Source organism: Panthera uncia, chromosome A2 (assembly GCF_023721935.1).
Source record: "Panthera uncia isolate 11264 chromosome A2, Puncia_PCG_1.0, whole genome shotgun sequence".
In the NCBI taxonomy this organism is placed as follows: domain Eukaryota; kingdom Metazoa; phylum Chordata; class Mammalia; order Carnivora; family Felidae; genus Panthera; species Panthera uncia.
Window position 1 is genome coordinate 62257603 of NC_064816.1, and position 15987 is coordinate 62273589.

Genomic DNA, 15987 nt, shown 5'->3' on the forward strand with positions numbered 1-15987 from the left:
TGCTAAGGGGCATGCGGAGGGACACTCCAGCCCCCTGCCCCCCGTGTGACTCAGCCCCCCAGAGGGGTAAACAGGGTGCGTTGATAAGACTCTTCAATGCCTATGACTGCTGTGAGGTACTTCTGAGCGCCAGCCGTCTGAGGGGGAGCCCCCGCGTGCACCGGCTCAAGGGGGTTTTCAGCAGAATGGAGGCTATGGAGCGAAGACCTTTAAATGTCAGGCTGCAGACATGCCCTTTCCAATGTTTCCGTCTTTATCACCATGGAAACCCCCCCGGCCACAGCGGGAAGTCAACCAAGTGTCATTTTCCTTTTAGATCCTTCAACCCCCAGAGGGACAAGAGCCAGGAAGGGACCCAGCCACGGTGGGGGGGGGGGGGGGGGGGAAGAGTAAGGCAGTGATCGCCCTAGAACAGGCTGAAAGGGGGCCCCCCAGCGGCCGGCCCTGGGTGCCCGGTGTGTCCCAGGGACGCTCCCTGCGTCCAGCTAAGAGGCCAGCTGCCGTGTTGTGGAACAGAGCATTTTCCAAAACAAACAAACAAACAACCCAGGTCTCCTGAACTGTGGAGGATAGGACACACAGGTAACAGGTGTGCAGGACATCTGTGCATAGGGGAATGATCGACAGACGTGGTTGCCTGGGTCCACAAAACGTGCCAAATGCCTACCACAGGTGACATCTTTTATTTATTTTTAAAAAAGCTCTTCAAGTATTCTGGGAGGGGCTGGGGGTGGTTTGTGACCTGGGAGCCGAATCGGCCTCCGGCAACTGCACAGGGCCGGCACCACCCTCCGGCAACAACCGGGGGTGGGGGGGCCCCCCCGCAGCCAGTCTCTGGAGCCTGCGCACTGGACGCCACACCCCCTCTGACAGAGGCCGAGTACAATATTGAAAACAAAGAAGGAGTGCAAAAAGTGATCGATACAAAAAAAAGTAAACATATCAGTTTTAATTGTCAAGATTATTCCAGGGCAAGAGTTCACTTCCAATTACTCGTCTCCGGTTCTGGTTCCGACGTGGCCCAGCCGAGACCATCGCTCCGGTTTTCTCTCCCACCTGCACCTGCTCTCCGGCGCCTCCCTGATCTCGCCGGTGCGGAGGGAGACGCTCCTGCCGGCTCCGCAGCAGCAAATCACCGTCCAGTCCAGCGACCGGTCCATCCCGGGTGGCCGGCCCCGACGGACCCACCCCCCCACCCCCCGCCCTCCCCAGGGTGCAGAACAACAGACGTGTGCTCTTCGCGACATACATCCCCTTCCCTCGTTCCAGTGTCAGCTTCCTCCAGGCTCTGCCGAGAGTCAGTGTGAGGTCATAAGGCCACGCGGATGCAGTGGTGCCTCAGTTTGCAAGGCAGGACTCCTTTGTTGAGCTGGTAGAAGTCCACGAGCTGGATCAGGTCGGAGAACTTGGTGTTCCCGTCGTCAAGGCTGAAGTAGATCTGCCCATCATCCTCGCACTACGGGGACATGAGAACACTCACCACGTTAGCGGCCGCCCCTCGGGGAACGCGGCGGCGCGAGTGTGGGGTCACCACAAGGCGTCGCTGGTAAGAGCAGCTGCGGAAAGCGCCTCCCCAGCCCCCCGCGTGTTTGGTGGCTATTTTTTATCAAGGTGGGGGGTGGGGGGGCACTCCGCGGTCCCTCCCACAGCGAACGACTTTCCTGACGCCAGGCTGAACTCTGCGAAGGTGACATTCAAGGACTGCAGAGCTCTGGGGCGCCTGGGGGGGGGGGGGGGGCTGGGGGGGTTAGGCTCCCGCTCTTGATTTCAGCTCAGGTCATGATCTCTCAGTTGGGGAGTTCGAGCCCCCAGTCGGGCTCTGTGCTAACCGTGCAGACCCCGCTCGGGATTCTCTCTCCCATTCTCTCTCTCTCTCTCTCTCTCAATAAATAAACATTTTTTTTAAAAAAGGCTGCAAGCGCTGTCATCCTCATGGAGCAAACTGGCTTGAAATGTCTCAGTGGTAAACCCAGAACCTCTTCTTGACTCCAAAATACTGCTGGATGCACAACACACCCCGTTTTCAAGCACAGGGGCTGCAGTCTTGTTGCTCTAAGTCTCAAGCTACCCTGATAACTTCTAGAATTTGGGGTTCTTTGGGCGAACGGCATTACCCACTCTGCCTACCCGTAAGATACGTTTTCACTCGATTTTCGATCTCAGGCAAAGAGAACGAGAACGTCTGTGTCCACGACAGGAGGCAGTGGTAAACAGAACGAACCATGGACGAAGCACTTCTCCTTGGCTGATGATTCCCAGGTTTGCACAGAATGCTTTATGGACTCAGAGCCAGACCCGGTCCCTTCCTCCCACTGGGGTCCAGGGCGAGCCGCTGGCAGCCCTCGGGCTCTCCTTGTCCTTATTTGTAGAATGAAGGCATCGAAACACAGCCAGAGGCGAGGGCACCACAGGACGTGCCCGGCCGGTGGCTTGCTCAGATCCACAAAAGCTACCCAGACAGCCCAGACCTTCTCCAGCCCACGTTTCCTGCCTCTGTGTGACTCCTGGGATGCCAAAATCCTAGGCTCAGGCAAGCTTCGGAAACACCAGGCTCAACAATGTGAAACAGATGCATTCGGTTATGTCGAGCCTTCTGGAACTTTCCGTGGCCGCCAGACTATGAATCCCTGACAGGAAAAGATGTCATCCCCCTCTTTCAGCAGAATATTTCCTGGGTTTGGGCCCCGCAGGAAACATTTCAGGAACGTTACTACCACCTGCAGAATCTATCACTTAATTATGCAAAACACCTAATGTCAGTTTTGCATATAGTATCCCCAACTGAATGGTGGCTTCATGGAGGTGCAGACAGCCATCTCCCACAGAAGCGCTCAGTCATGAACTAGAATCTGAACTTTGGAACACCAAAGAGAGACAGAACTTACGCTTGAAAAATCTAACAAAAATTTTCTTTAAAAAAATGGTGCTGACTGACATATTTGGTAATGATGTTTTCACAGCTGTTCAAAGGTAGACTCTTTTTTTGTTTCTTTTTAACGTTTATTTATTTTTGAGAGAGAGAGAGAGAGAGAGAGAGAGAGAGAGACGGAGAGTGAGCGGGGAGGAGCAGAAAGGGAGACACAGAATCTGAAGCAGGCTCCAGGCTCTGAACTGTCAGCACAGAGCCCGACGCAGGGCTCGAACTCACCAACCATAAATCGTGACCTGAGCCAAAGTCGGACGCTTAACCAGCTGAGCCACTGAGGTGCTCCTGTTTTCTGATCCAAGGACCGAGTGAAAGTGCAATGCAACTTCTCGTTGGGGGCCATGTGACCACGGGTCAGTGTTTGTACAACTTTCTTGGGTCACCAGGTACACACTAGCATAAATCAGACCAATCCTCAGATTCGAGTGGCGGAGAGTCAAACCTACCGTGAAAACCCTGTCTTGTGCCATACGTGCCCCGGCGCCAGGCTCCCCGGCTCAAGGCTCTGTCATACGTCTACCCGCCACCTGACCTCGCTCTTCCCCATTGGTGCCAAGTCAGCTGCAACGCGGGTGGGCCTCAGTGCAACGCCACCATTTTAAATATTATTTCTGCGGAAATGCCGTCCCCAATGTCAGACAACAGCCCTCTCCAGAGACTCTTGCAAGTATCCCTCTTGTGAGCTTGGGCCTGTCTGATGCCTAACGATCTGTAGTTTGGTTCGTTTGGAATTTGAAAATTCAGGAAGCATGGACCCAGAAAACGAACAAAAACAAGGCTTGGTGTGATGTGACCGATACTTACAGGAAGGATCTGGAAATTTTTAATTTTCTGATGATGACACAGCGTGAGCACAAAAGCCTTTGGATTGCTCTGGCTGTCTCGGAGGAGAAAAAGCCTGGGAATGGAAAAAGATCAGCTGATGGTAAACTTTTAAAATGCAGACTTTTTAGACGCGTAGGTATATGTGTGCACCTGTGCATACACATATACACACACTCACACATTTCCCTGCTCCTGCTGCTAAGACAGGCTTGCAGCCACGATGCCTTAGTATCTGGGTGGCCTGCGGAGGCTGCAGGGACCTCGCATCCAGCCTGGTTTCTGAATATCACCCTGCACTGAAAGGACCCAGAGCTCCTTGGAGATGCAGTGGACTCTAGGGCCACGGCAGGGAAAGAATATGATGTAGCTGGAACATTTTGTGCCGGAAAGTAATACGTTCAAAGGGTCATGATCCAGGAGGCAGCATCAGAGGTTAAGTATCAGAAGTGACAGGTTATAACCCAGAGGATAAAACAGGAATCCGTGAGTATATACAGATATTACAAATAAACAGACGACGAAATTAACAGCGGAGAGGAGAAAGCGCTTCCTGAGAGCAGAAAGGAAGCTAACTAGGTCGGGAACGATGGGTTAGAAACCGTCTAGCAGGTTACCACCGATCAAGACGATTGTTAATGGGTGTGAACATCAGCAGATGAAAATTGGTGAAAAACAGTCTTTTCAGTCTCAAACCATCATCCCCCTAATACGTATTTATTACAAAGGGAAACACAGTGACCGTCCGTCAGAGAAACCCGGTCAATACCGTCACCACCAAGCATTCGAGGCACCTGCACCGGGAACGAGACAATCCTCCTGACTGTGCACCACCAGTGACTCGATGTCCCTTCCTGCAAAGTGGTGACCAGCTGAACCCCGAGCGACCAGACACGTTCAAGCCAAGGGGCACTCTGCAGTTCCTGGCTTCTTTCCAGACCAAGTGTCGACAAAGGACAGAAAGGCTAAAGAGACACACCGTGTAGGGAATATTTAGAATTAAGGGTTTTTTTCTTTTCCCACAAAGGATGTAATCAGAACCACTAGGAAAAGTTGGAGTAAGTGTGCATATTGGATACCAGAACCACACGGATGTTTACTTCCTAATTTTTTTTTATTTTTAAAAAGATGTTTATTTTTTAGAGAGAGACAGAGCATGAGCAGGGGACGGGGAGAGAGAGAGAGAGGGAGACACAGAATTGGAAGCAGGCTCCAGGCTCTGAGCGGTCAGCGCAGAGCCCGACGCGGGGCTAGAACTCACGAACTGAGAGATCATGACCTGAGCCGACGTCGGACGCTTAACCGACTGAGCCACCCAGACGCCCCTAGTTCCTGGTTTTTCTAACGGTACTCTGGTTATGTAATAAGACAAGTCCTTGTTCTTAGAAATTTCCTACTGGGATAAGTAGGAGACAAGGGACATCATGCTGTAACTTACTCCCAAATGGTTCAGACAAAAAAAGGAGGAGGGAGGGGAGGAGAGAGACTATGATAAACCAAACGGGCCACCGTGTAGACGGCTGGGAAATCTGAGAAAATGCGTACAGGAATTCATTACGTTCCTCTGGCAACTTTTCCACGATTTGGAATTTATTTCAAGATAAAAAAAAAAAAAAACACATACAAATCAGAAAAGCACAAAGAAGGACTGGTCTTTGCTTTCACATGAGCACACCTGGCAGTGGCTGCAAAGACCGTTAACGCACCTGAGAAAGGAAGAGAAAAATGTCCCAACGCCAGCATCCAAGTGACACGGACCTAAGCCTGCTTTTCAAAGGTATTAAAACCAAACTCTGAGTCACCAGTGAAGCCATCATCAGACTGAAATGTTAAGATGGAAAGCAGCTAACTAGACTGGAAAGTCCTGTATCAAAGAGGCCAAGAAGGGGAGCCTGGGGGGCTTAGTCGGTTAAGTGTCTGACTCTTAATTTCGGCTCAAGGTCATGATCCCATGGTCGTGGGATCCAGCCCTGCGTCGGGCTCTGTGTTCACAGTGCAGAGCCTGCTTGGGATTCTCTCTCTCTCTCTCTCTCTCTCTCTCTGCCCCTCTCCTGGTTGTGTTTTCTCTCTCTCAAAAATTAGTATTTTTTTAAAAAAGCAAGTAAATGTTTTATCTTACTACGGGTCTTCTCAGAGCCTTTAAAATGGGAACATTCACTGTGAGCGCCTGGGGGCTCCAGCTCAGTTTTCCAGCCTTACGGGGACCACATACCCCTGTGTTCTAGAATTTCCAGAAGGCATGTTCTTCAGAACACCATCTGGGAGACGCCAGCCAGAGCTGCGTCCCACGACTCGAGGGGTGGGCAGGGGGGGACGGTGCTAAGAATCGCAGGACCCACGTGGGGTGTGGGCGTCACAGAGCACCTCGAGGGGGCCAGGGGGCCTACCCCCTCCCCTGGGCAGAACCGCACACCCAGTTCTTTGTCTACGTCAAAGATCTGCCTTCAGGGTGATTTCGTTCCAAAGAATCCATCCTTCCGGGAGAAGCCCAGGAGCTTCTAGGACTCCAGGCTGTCTGACAGGGAAAGCTCAGTGTCTCTGTCACCTTAGTTAGCTCCCTGTCACTTCGTGGCCCCAGAGTAGCCAGGGGAATGGGCACTGTCCCACTGCCTGTGTTTGGGCTCGACCCGGGGAAATCCTGAGGCGACCCCAAAGGCTTGGGTTTTATAGGTCATGCCCAACAGCCACCTGCCGGCAGTGATTACTAACTCAGAGCCTGTGGGCTGAAAAGCGCGTGGCTTGGGAGTCCGCAAGATTCCCAGACCTGCCACGGATCAGCTCCGTGACGCCCGTCCCACAGCCCCGACAAGGAGACTGGCCGCCGGGAAAATGGACCCGTGCACGACAGCGCACGGCCCGTGGGAGCCCGAGGGGACAGCGATCGCCACCAGCAAACCCCAGACCCTGCGTAAAGACAGGCCGCGGGGAAGACTATGTGTCACGACACGCGGCCGGGTCAGGAAGTCTTGAACGCAGCACAGAGAGGAACGTGGTGAGGACGAGGTACAGGGGGGAGGCCCTTAAGATGTGCTCACCAGTGCGCTTGTGGAGACCCAGGAGCTAGCAGGCTATGCCAGGGCCTGACCGTGATCTGGGTCACAGCACGGTCACAGTCACTGCACACATGGACTCATTCAGCCCCAATGGTGACCCTGTCAACGTCCTCATTTATTTCTTTTTTTTCTTTGAGAAAGAGGAGGAGAGAATGTGAGCAGGGGAGGGGAAGAGGGAGAGAGAGAAGCCCCAGCAGGCCCCACACTGTGACGCAGGGCTCAATCCCACGACCCTGGGCTCATGACCTGAGCTGACACCAAGAGGCGGACGCTCAACCGACTGAGCCACCCGGGTGCCCTGTCCTCATTTCATGATGTGGAAAGTGGGACACAGAGAAGTCAGCAGGTTCCCCAGGGTCACACAGCTAGCAGAAGCCACGGACGAACCTTGGCTTCCAGGATTGACAGGGGCACTGGTCAAATCTGAGGAGGTGTATACAGATATTCCTCCGTGGCTGGCGAGCACTGCTAGGGCTCTGAACAGTGCTGCGTGAGCCCCGGGACGGGACCCCTCTCTCTGCCCTGGGGGAAGGGAAAGCTACAAAGAACTCAAATCTGGACAAAGAAGTTTCCTTCCGCCAGTGGAGGAGTGGGGTACAGACAGAGGGAGGTGGAGACAGGGGGCTGCGGAGGGGTAGGGGTGGGGAGGGTCGGGGACAGAGCCAGAGATGCTGCAGGAAATGACATGAGCCACCAGGGGTATTTTAGCAGAGGGGAAGACACAGGTAGATTTGCCCCTGGAAAGATCCTTCTCCAGGTTGTGGGGTGGGCTGCGGGCAGAGGGGAAGGGGGCAGGGAGCTCACCCTCTGCAGGAGTCTGCGGGTTGGTAGGGCGTGAGAGTGCGTGCATACACCTGCCCACGCATACATACGCGGACACAGGCACGTGCACACACATATACACACGTACACATTTTGTGTATCTGGGTGCACAGGAACACACATGCATATAGACACATACATACACATGCACACACACGTGCATTCACACACACAGGTACACACACACACACACACAGGTACACACACACACACACACACACACACACATATACACACACACACACGACCGCACCAGGGCATATAGACACACACAAACACGCACACACATGCATTCACACATAGGTACACACACACACATGACCACACAAGGGCATATAGACGCACACAAACATATAGGTACACACACATGTGCATTCACAGACACAGGTACCCACATACACACGGCCATACAAGGGCATATAGACACACACACACATATATGCACATACACATGTGCATTCACACACACAGGTATAAACACACACACACACACTACCACACGAGGGCATATAGATACATACATGTACACACACGTGCATTCACGTGCTGCTCCATCTACCGCGTGACAGGGAACAAGGGAGACAGAAGAGGGTATTCGAGGAACCACAAGTGCACGGCTAGCAACCCACCCGCTCCTCCCACACACAGACACGCAAGAAAGAGCCACAGTAGAAAAGCAGAGGGAGACGGTGGTATCTGAGGAGACCCAAAAGATCTAGCAACCAAAGGCAATTTGTTGGTCCCGATTTGAACCAGCTCAATGTAGAGGATTTTTTTTTTTTTGGCAACAATTAGGGAAGTTTGAACACAGATTGGATTTTAGATGATATTAAGGAATTCTTGTTTATTGCATTAAGGGTAACAATGATTTTGTGGCTGTGTCAAAAGACAGAGGTCTTTATTTTTTAGAGACACACTAACTACGTTTACTGGTAAAAATGTGGAATGTCTGGGATTTTAATTTTAAAATATTCTAGGAGGACCCAGGGAGGAGGAGTGGAGGAGAAACCAACAATGGTGGGAAGGGAAACAGACAAACTGAAATTAGCGAACTGATAAAACCAGCAAGGATTAAGTGGGGGCTCACTATACTCTTCTCCCTTGGGTAACTTTTTAAAATTCCCATAATTAAACTTGTAAAAAAAGAAAGGCAGGGAAACCAGAGCCATGCTGAGCAAGACTGGGGCGGGGGGGGGGGGGGGTGCCGCGGCCGATGGGATATTAGCCCTTAAAAGTACTTGTGCACTGGGGTTTGACCTCTCGTACTCCTGGGACCCGTGACAGCTCCAGTGTGAGTGACCCCAGGATAACCCGTTGGCACACGTGCCCATCTCCCCATCCAGTAGCAACACCCGCCCCCCGCCAGCTGGCCCACGTGAGGACAGGCTCCACCGACTCGAAGCCACCAAAGTCTGTAGCTGTTTGTTCTCGGCACAATCTGTCTGATAAAATGCACACACTGAAAGGGGTGGGCAAAACTATTTTTCTTCCACTGCCACTGCTTTATTAGGGAAAAATAACTGGCTTGTGGGATGCCTGGGTGGCTCAGGCAGTCGAGCGTCTGACTCTTGGTTTCAACTCACGTCACGATCTCATGGTTCCGCGAGATCGAGTCCCGACACCGGGCTTTTGTGCTGATGGCGTAGGTCCTGCTTGGGATTCCCTCTCTCCTCTCTCTCTGCCCTTCCCCTGCTCACATGCTTTCTCTCAAAATACCTACCCCCCGCCCCCCCAAAAAATAGTAACTGGCCATGTTCTCTGTCTGTATTTCCGCCAAGAGGCAGAACTTGGTAATGGATGGGCGGACAGGATGGGCTGCGATCCTCCCTCTGCCACACTCACTGGCTATGCCCGGCCCGACACACACTGACCCTGAGCCACACCTCCTCTTTCACAGGAGGCTGTAAGGACTGCCCACCACCCAGATCTCTGAGAAATACGTGCTCGCACAACGAAACCTCAGCAGATGCCCGCTCCCGGACGGCGCCTCCTTACCCGTCCACCAGCCCCTGCTGCTTAATGATCCTGTGTGACTCCTCCCTGGAGATGTGGCCATGAAACCAGTGCTGTGTCCGATGAATCACTGTGGGAGGGAAGACAGAGGAGGGGAGGGTCCTGGCCCGTCCACAGAATGGCTCCCGTGAAGGCACAGCGCACTCGTGATTGGCGGGGGGCCCGATGCCCACGGCTACACCACTCGTGGTGCCTGCGGGGCCTGGAGGCTTGGAGAAGCTCGGGGGGTGGAGGTGGGGGAATGGGAGCTTTACGAGGAAAAGTCCCAGGCCAGCATGCTGTGCTTACCCGTACTCAGGGTGGACGGCTGGAGGGGGCTTTGGCTGCTGAGGATATTCATCCGTGTACTCCGTTTCTGCAGAAGAAATGCCCGTGTTAGCACTAGGACAGTGGACGGATGCAGCCCGCCAGCCACCGAGGACACATACCTGGGGCGGGGAAGGATGACCACGGAGCAACAGCCACCTGCCACCCTCCATGTCTGACCACCGTTGTTTTGTTTTTAATGTCTTTTATTCATTTTTGAGGGAGAGAGTGGGAGTGTGGGAGGGGCAGAGGATCTGAAGCGGGCTCTGGGCTGCCAGCACAGCCCGACACAGGGCTTGAACCCACAAACTGTGAGATCATGACCTGAGCCGAAGTCGCTCAACCGACGGAGACACCCAAGCAACCCCTGACCACGGTTTTAAAAACAGACGCATCCCGGGGGATTCGGAAGGCACACGCAGTGAAATTCCTGGTAAGTTTTGGGAAAAAAAAGCCTGAGCCACTGAACTCAGGCAGGCCTGGAAACACGGGCTCCAGAGAGTTCTCCACACGCTCTGAAGCTCAGGTTCACGGAACTTTCTGAGCCAGAGCGGTGGGTTCGTGGTTCACATGTTATGTGTAAATCTTAGAAAGTCTGCAGTCAGGGTGATGTTCTGATTTCTGGAAGTCAGAATGTGAGCCTTCAAGGGAGGAGACCGTCCGGGCCCACGAAGCTGGTTAGTTGCCGAGCCACGATGTGCAACGTCTGTCAGCCTCATCAGGGTGGGCTCCGTGCTGCCCACACATGGCCACAGACCGCCCACCAGCAAGAGCAGCTCCGAGCGGGACCCAAGAGGTCACAGGGCTCTGCTCCTGTCCCGCGCCTCCTCCGGGAGCCAGTGGGGCGCATGGGCGCTGGGGATGCGGAGGAGACCCCACGCGCCAACTGCTTCCCCCCATCTGAGCCTCAGAGGCCGCCCTCCCCTCCCCTGACGACACCCCCAGAGAGGATCACTCTTTGGGGAGACCAGCAGGGGGTGCCACGCACGAGGGGGCCTGCCCTTACCCTCCAGGCGTGGCCTTCCTCCAGGGCTGCACTCTGGGCTTCGGCCGGGTTCTCGATCACTCTTCCTGTTTGCCCGGAAAAATCCATGGCCACGAGGGAGTTCTCAGAGACGCTGCGCTGGAAGGAAAGGGCAAGTTCCTACGATGTAGGGAAGGAGGCCTCAGCCGCACATGGGAACGCAACACTGTCCTAAAGGTGGCCAGGAAAGGGTGATGGCAATGTCCCACCTCCCCACTCCAGGGTTCGGAAGTGGGGCGCACTCTGGAGCTAAGGACGGCTTTGGTTTCTCTTGAGGAGAAGGAGAAACGCTCCAGTCCCCTTGTGGCCTCTAATGCCGCTGGTGAGGCTGTGGGTGCCGAAGGGCTTGGACTGTGGGGTCCCTCACAGGTGACCTGCCCGGGCCAGGACACATCAAGGGGTGGGAATGCCGTGGGGAGCTCAGCCCTCACCAGACACCAAGTCCTGATTCAGGGCGAGGCGCGGACCCCCCTGTGACCTACAACGTCTCCCAGGCACGGACCTGAAGGAGCTTTAAGATTAGGTTTGGAGAGGACCAAGTCGTTCCTGCACTTTGGGAAGCGGAGTATGTCCCGGGAACAAGGACGTTCACGATGATCTCTAGGTTCCCACCAGGGAAGGTTCTCGCGTAACGGTCTACAGCACCCACAGGCGCCACGGCTGAACAGGGGTGAGAGCCGGACGTTGCCGGTGACAGTCTCTGACCACTTGAACAGAGTCACCTCCCTGAATAGGCTTCAGGGGCATGCAGGATGGTGGAGGGGCGGGGGGTCGGTCCCCAGCAGTCACACTGCTGAGAAGACAAGATCCGCCTCCCGGGCAGGGGAATGGGTAGTGTAGACCAGCTTCCCTGAGATGCACGAGCTCATTCTGGAGCTTTTCCAAGCAACCTCGCCTGAAACCATCTGGGTACAAAGCACTGTGATGCCTTCCAGAGACTCACCACTGGCGTTGAGAAGGAGGGGAGCAGGGGCTTCCTCTGTGGCGGGATCCTGTAGTTCTGGTACAGGAGCATCCCGTACTGCGGAGGAAAGGCCAGAGTCGGTCACAGGGGCCGCGTGAGCCCCACAAGCCCCGGAACGTGGCAAACCCATGGTGGCGAAGGGCAGTACTGAGCGGTGCCCCAGCCGCCTCTGTGAGCCGACGGACACATGTGCAATGCGGCACACTGCCTGGGTCCTGCGTGACTGTCACCACCACCCCCCCCCACCCCCCAGACGCCAGTGGCTGACTGGCTTGCTCATGTTGTTGGGCAAGGGATAAGCACGCAGTGACGATGTAATCAACTGAGAACAATGAACCCTACTGAATGCTGCTATGGGCCAAGTACGGTCCCAAAGGCTTTATGCTGCTGTCTCGTTCGAGACTCTTCTTTTTAGGGAATGTGTCCTCTGTCCCCGTCTGACAACAGATGTGAACAGGGAAGGGAGGCAAGTTGCTCAGGATCCTGGTAAAGTAAGGAATCTGGATTCGAAGGCACACAACCTGTTCCCAACGGCGTTCTTCCCAAGCACCAGGCTCACTGCCCGACCGGCTCGCTGGGTCACGCTGCCTGTGCCCTGGCGAGAAGCAGGGTCCCCCACGCTTGCGGCCGCCCAGCCTACGCTCCAGTTCCCCGCTCCCACCACACAGACAAGGAAAAGGAGCAGGTGAGGACAAGGCTACCAAGAGGGCTGCACTTCCCTTCTGTCTCCTGCAGGGTGGGTGACACGTTCCCAGCTCCAACCCTACAGTGTGTCCTTGGTTCCAGAATAAAAGTGCCGGATAGGGGCGCCTGGGTGGCTCAGTCGGTTAAGCCTCCGACTCTCGATTTTGGCTCCGGTCATGACCTCGCAGTGCGTGAGATCGAGCTGCACATCAGGCTCTGCGCTAACAGTGCAGAACCCGACTGGGATTCTCTCTCCCTCCCTCTCTCCCTGCCCCTCCCCTGCTCGCACTACCTTTCTCTCTCAAAATAAACTTTAAAAAATTAAAAAAATAAAAAAATAAAAAAATAAAAATAATTGAGGAGTCTCCTCTGGCCCCCCCACCAACCAAATTTTTTTTTAAATGGAGAAGACAGGCTGGCAGGACGAAGTGAAAATAGTCAGTGGTGAATTTAAGCACAAATATTAATAATCGAAATGCTATGCTTCCCAACAAACACTCCAATGAGAACATGAAGATTATCAGAGGAGAAAGACAATTACGTTATGTTTGTAACAGAGACAAGCTCTAAGCGTAAGGACCCGGAAAGGCAGCAGAGACGAGGGGAAGAGAAAAGCCGTGTGAACACTAAGCAGAAAACACTGAGGTAGCGAGAATAACGTCATATGGGTCAGATTTTGAGGCAGGAAGTCCTGATGCAGATAATAAAGCATAATAATTCGGAAGGATCAAAGAATCAATATGAAGAAGGCGTAAATTACTCTGACATTGTCTGAGCTAATAACACGCACGCGCGTGTGCACGTGCATATGTGTTTCTCTAAACGGATATGTGTGTGCAGTGTGCATGTACATGTATGTACGTATTAGTTTTGAACCCAGTAATTACACAAACGTGACAAACAGCAACTAAGCTAGAATTTAAGAGGCAGAGTTCTAGTCTGAAACACAGTTGAGAACGTTAAGCCTTAAAATCAATGATCTAAGGATCCCTTTCAAAACAGTATAAAAAGATCATGAAATTAAGGCCAAAGAAAGAAAACGTACGTTCTCTCTCTTCAGGAGGCCCCAATACTGCTCGCGGTTCCAATAATTCGCTGGAACAACTTCTCTTTGACTTCTAGGTCTAACTAGTTTGTCTTTTTCTTATTGTTTTTTAATAATTAAAGAAAAAAATTTTTTTTTTAAGAAACACGTTTTTAACGTTTATTTAGTTTTGAGAGAAAGAGACAGAGTGTGAGCGGGGAAGAGGCAGAGAGAGAGACACACAGAATCCAAAGCAGGCTCCAGGCTCTGAGCTGTCAGCACAGAGCCCGACGCGGGGCTCGAACTTGTGGACCGCGAGATCATGACCTGAGCCGAAGTCACCAGTCAGACGCTGAGCTGACTGAGCCACGCAGGCGCCCTGGCTCCGACTTCTCGAATGTGAAGCCTCTGTGAGAAGCTTCGAGACCCTGTCCGGACAGACGTGCGGGTGCGCCGGGCTGCCGAGACACCGGGAGGACTCGCCACGCACCTTGAGGAGCCTGCACGCCGTCATCCAGCAAGTTCTGCCCTGTTCGTCCTCGGCACACAGCAGCCGCAGCTCCTTCGTCTCGCTCCTGACTTTGTTGGGCTGAAGGAGGCAAGTGATGACCCGGTGAGCGATGACGCAGTGAGTGTGGAACGTGCCCGTGTGACGGCAGGGCTGTATGCACACGGTGGGCAGCAGCAGGAGGTGTCACCAGAGAGGGCGCCTCCGCCTAGCCCCCATCGCGCAGCTGAGGGCTCAGCCACCCTCCAACAGGGAGTCTCAGAGAACAGACACAGGACAGCAAATCTCCCAAGACAAGGCGGTGGCCGCAGGGACAAGGGAACATCCTGCTCTGTGGAGGGAAGGCTGGATTTGACAGGAGAGTCCAGATAAAAAGATGTGCGGTGGCCTCCCCGGAACACCGAGGTGGCGGCCGAGGAAGTGCCCCTGCAGGGCTCAGCCAGCGAGGGGAGAATATGCCCCGAGGGCATATCTGAGTGGCCCCACGGGCAGCCCAGAGAGGGTGGTGTCACCCCAGAGAAGGGGACTGGGGTGGACGAGCGGCCTGGGGTCAGCGGGGGGTCACCGTCACAGCTGCCACCGTGCAGGGACGGCAAGTGCACCCACGCAGAGGCAGGGCTTACCTGGCGATCGGGGCAACTGCTACAGGTGCAAGCCGGGGGGAAGGGAGGGGCACCAACCACCTGAGTTCCAATAGCCCCCCCACCCCGCTGCAGCCCTCCCGGTGCCTCCCCCGCACCTCGGGCCCTAGGACTCCTACTACTTGCGACCCTAAGAAGCTTCACCGAGTGAAGCCGCAGCTGGTATTTTAGGGAGCAACGCGCCCCCTGCTCCCTGACCTCTCCTTGAGACGGCGTGGAAATCTGGCTCAGAGGTCAGCCCGGCCGGGGGACTCCAGGCACACTCATGGCAACCGGACGTGAGCACCGGGGCTGGTGCAGGTACTACCTGTGAGCACCTGGGAAGATGCAGTAAGACGGAGGGGGACCCTGAGCACAGCACCCAGTGCACAGTGAGTGTGCGGGAAACAGTGCTACCATGACGATGACCAACATCGCCACTGCCTCACCAGGGGTGTGTGTGCATGTGCACACGTATGCTCATGCCTGCATGTGTACTTGTGTGTGCACAGTATGTGTATATGTGTGCCCATGTATTTGCATGTGCATATTGTGTATGAGTGTGCATGTGTGTTTGTATGTGCATATACAGGTGTATGTATATGCATGTGTGTGTACGTGTATTTGTGCATGCACATGTACGTGTGTGTGTGCATATATCTGTATTCACGTAGGTGTGCGTGCGTGTGCATATTGTGTATGTGCATGTGTGTTTCTGTGTGCATATACAGGTGTACGTATATGTATGTGTGTGCACGTCTGTTTGTGTTTGCACATGTACACTTGTGTGTGCGTGTATCTGTATTCACGTAGGTGTGCGTGCGTGTGCATAGTACATGTGTGCACGTGTGTGCCCATGTATTTGTGTGTGCATATTGTGTATGAGTGTGCATGTGTGTTTGTGTGTGCATATGCAGGTGTATGTATATGCATGTGTGTGCACGTGTATTTGTACATGTACACGTGTGTGTGCATGTATCTGTATTCACATAGGTGTGCGTGTGTGTGCATAATGTGTATGAGTGTGCATGTGTGTTTGTGTGCGAATATACAGGTGTACGTATATGTATATGTGTGCATGTGTGTTTGTGGGTGCACATGTACACTTGTGTGTGCATGTATCCGTATTCACGTAGGTGTGCATGTGTGTGCATAGTACGTGTGTGCACGTGTGCCCATGCATTTGTGTGTGTATATTGTGTATGAGTATGCATGTGTGTT

At 53.8% G+C, this 15987-nt stretch overlaps 1 protein-coding gene across 7 annotated transcripts in view; it reads right to left on the reverse strand.

The window, feature by feature from the left end:
* Nucleotides 1–664: 664 nt before the first annotated feature.
* Nucleotides 665–15987, reverse strand: part of GRB10 (growth factor receptor bound protein 10) — a 150708-nt gene continuing 135385 nt past the window's right edge. For 6 of the 7 annotated variants that reach the window (XM_049641234.1, XM_049641235.1, XM_049641232.1 and 3 more), the window contains 7 exons: nt 14129–14227; nt 11910–11987; nt 10949–11065; nt 9925–9991; nt 9619–9706; nt 3731–3824; nt 665–1456 (listed from right to left, as the gene is read on the reverse strand). In XM_049641234.1, coding sequence (XP_049497191.1) covers nt 1310–1456; nt 3731–3824; nt 9619–9706; nt 9925–9991; nt 10949–11065; nt 11910–11987; nt 14129–14227 — 690 coding nt within the window. In that variant the 3' untranslated portion in view covers nt 665–1309. The remainder of the gene's footprint in view (nt 1457–3730; nt 3825–9618; nt 9707–9924; nt 9992–10948; nt 11066–11909; nt 11988–14128; nt 14228–15987) is intronic. The other variant, XM_049641233.1, reaches the window with a different exon arrangement.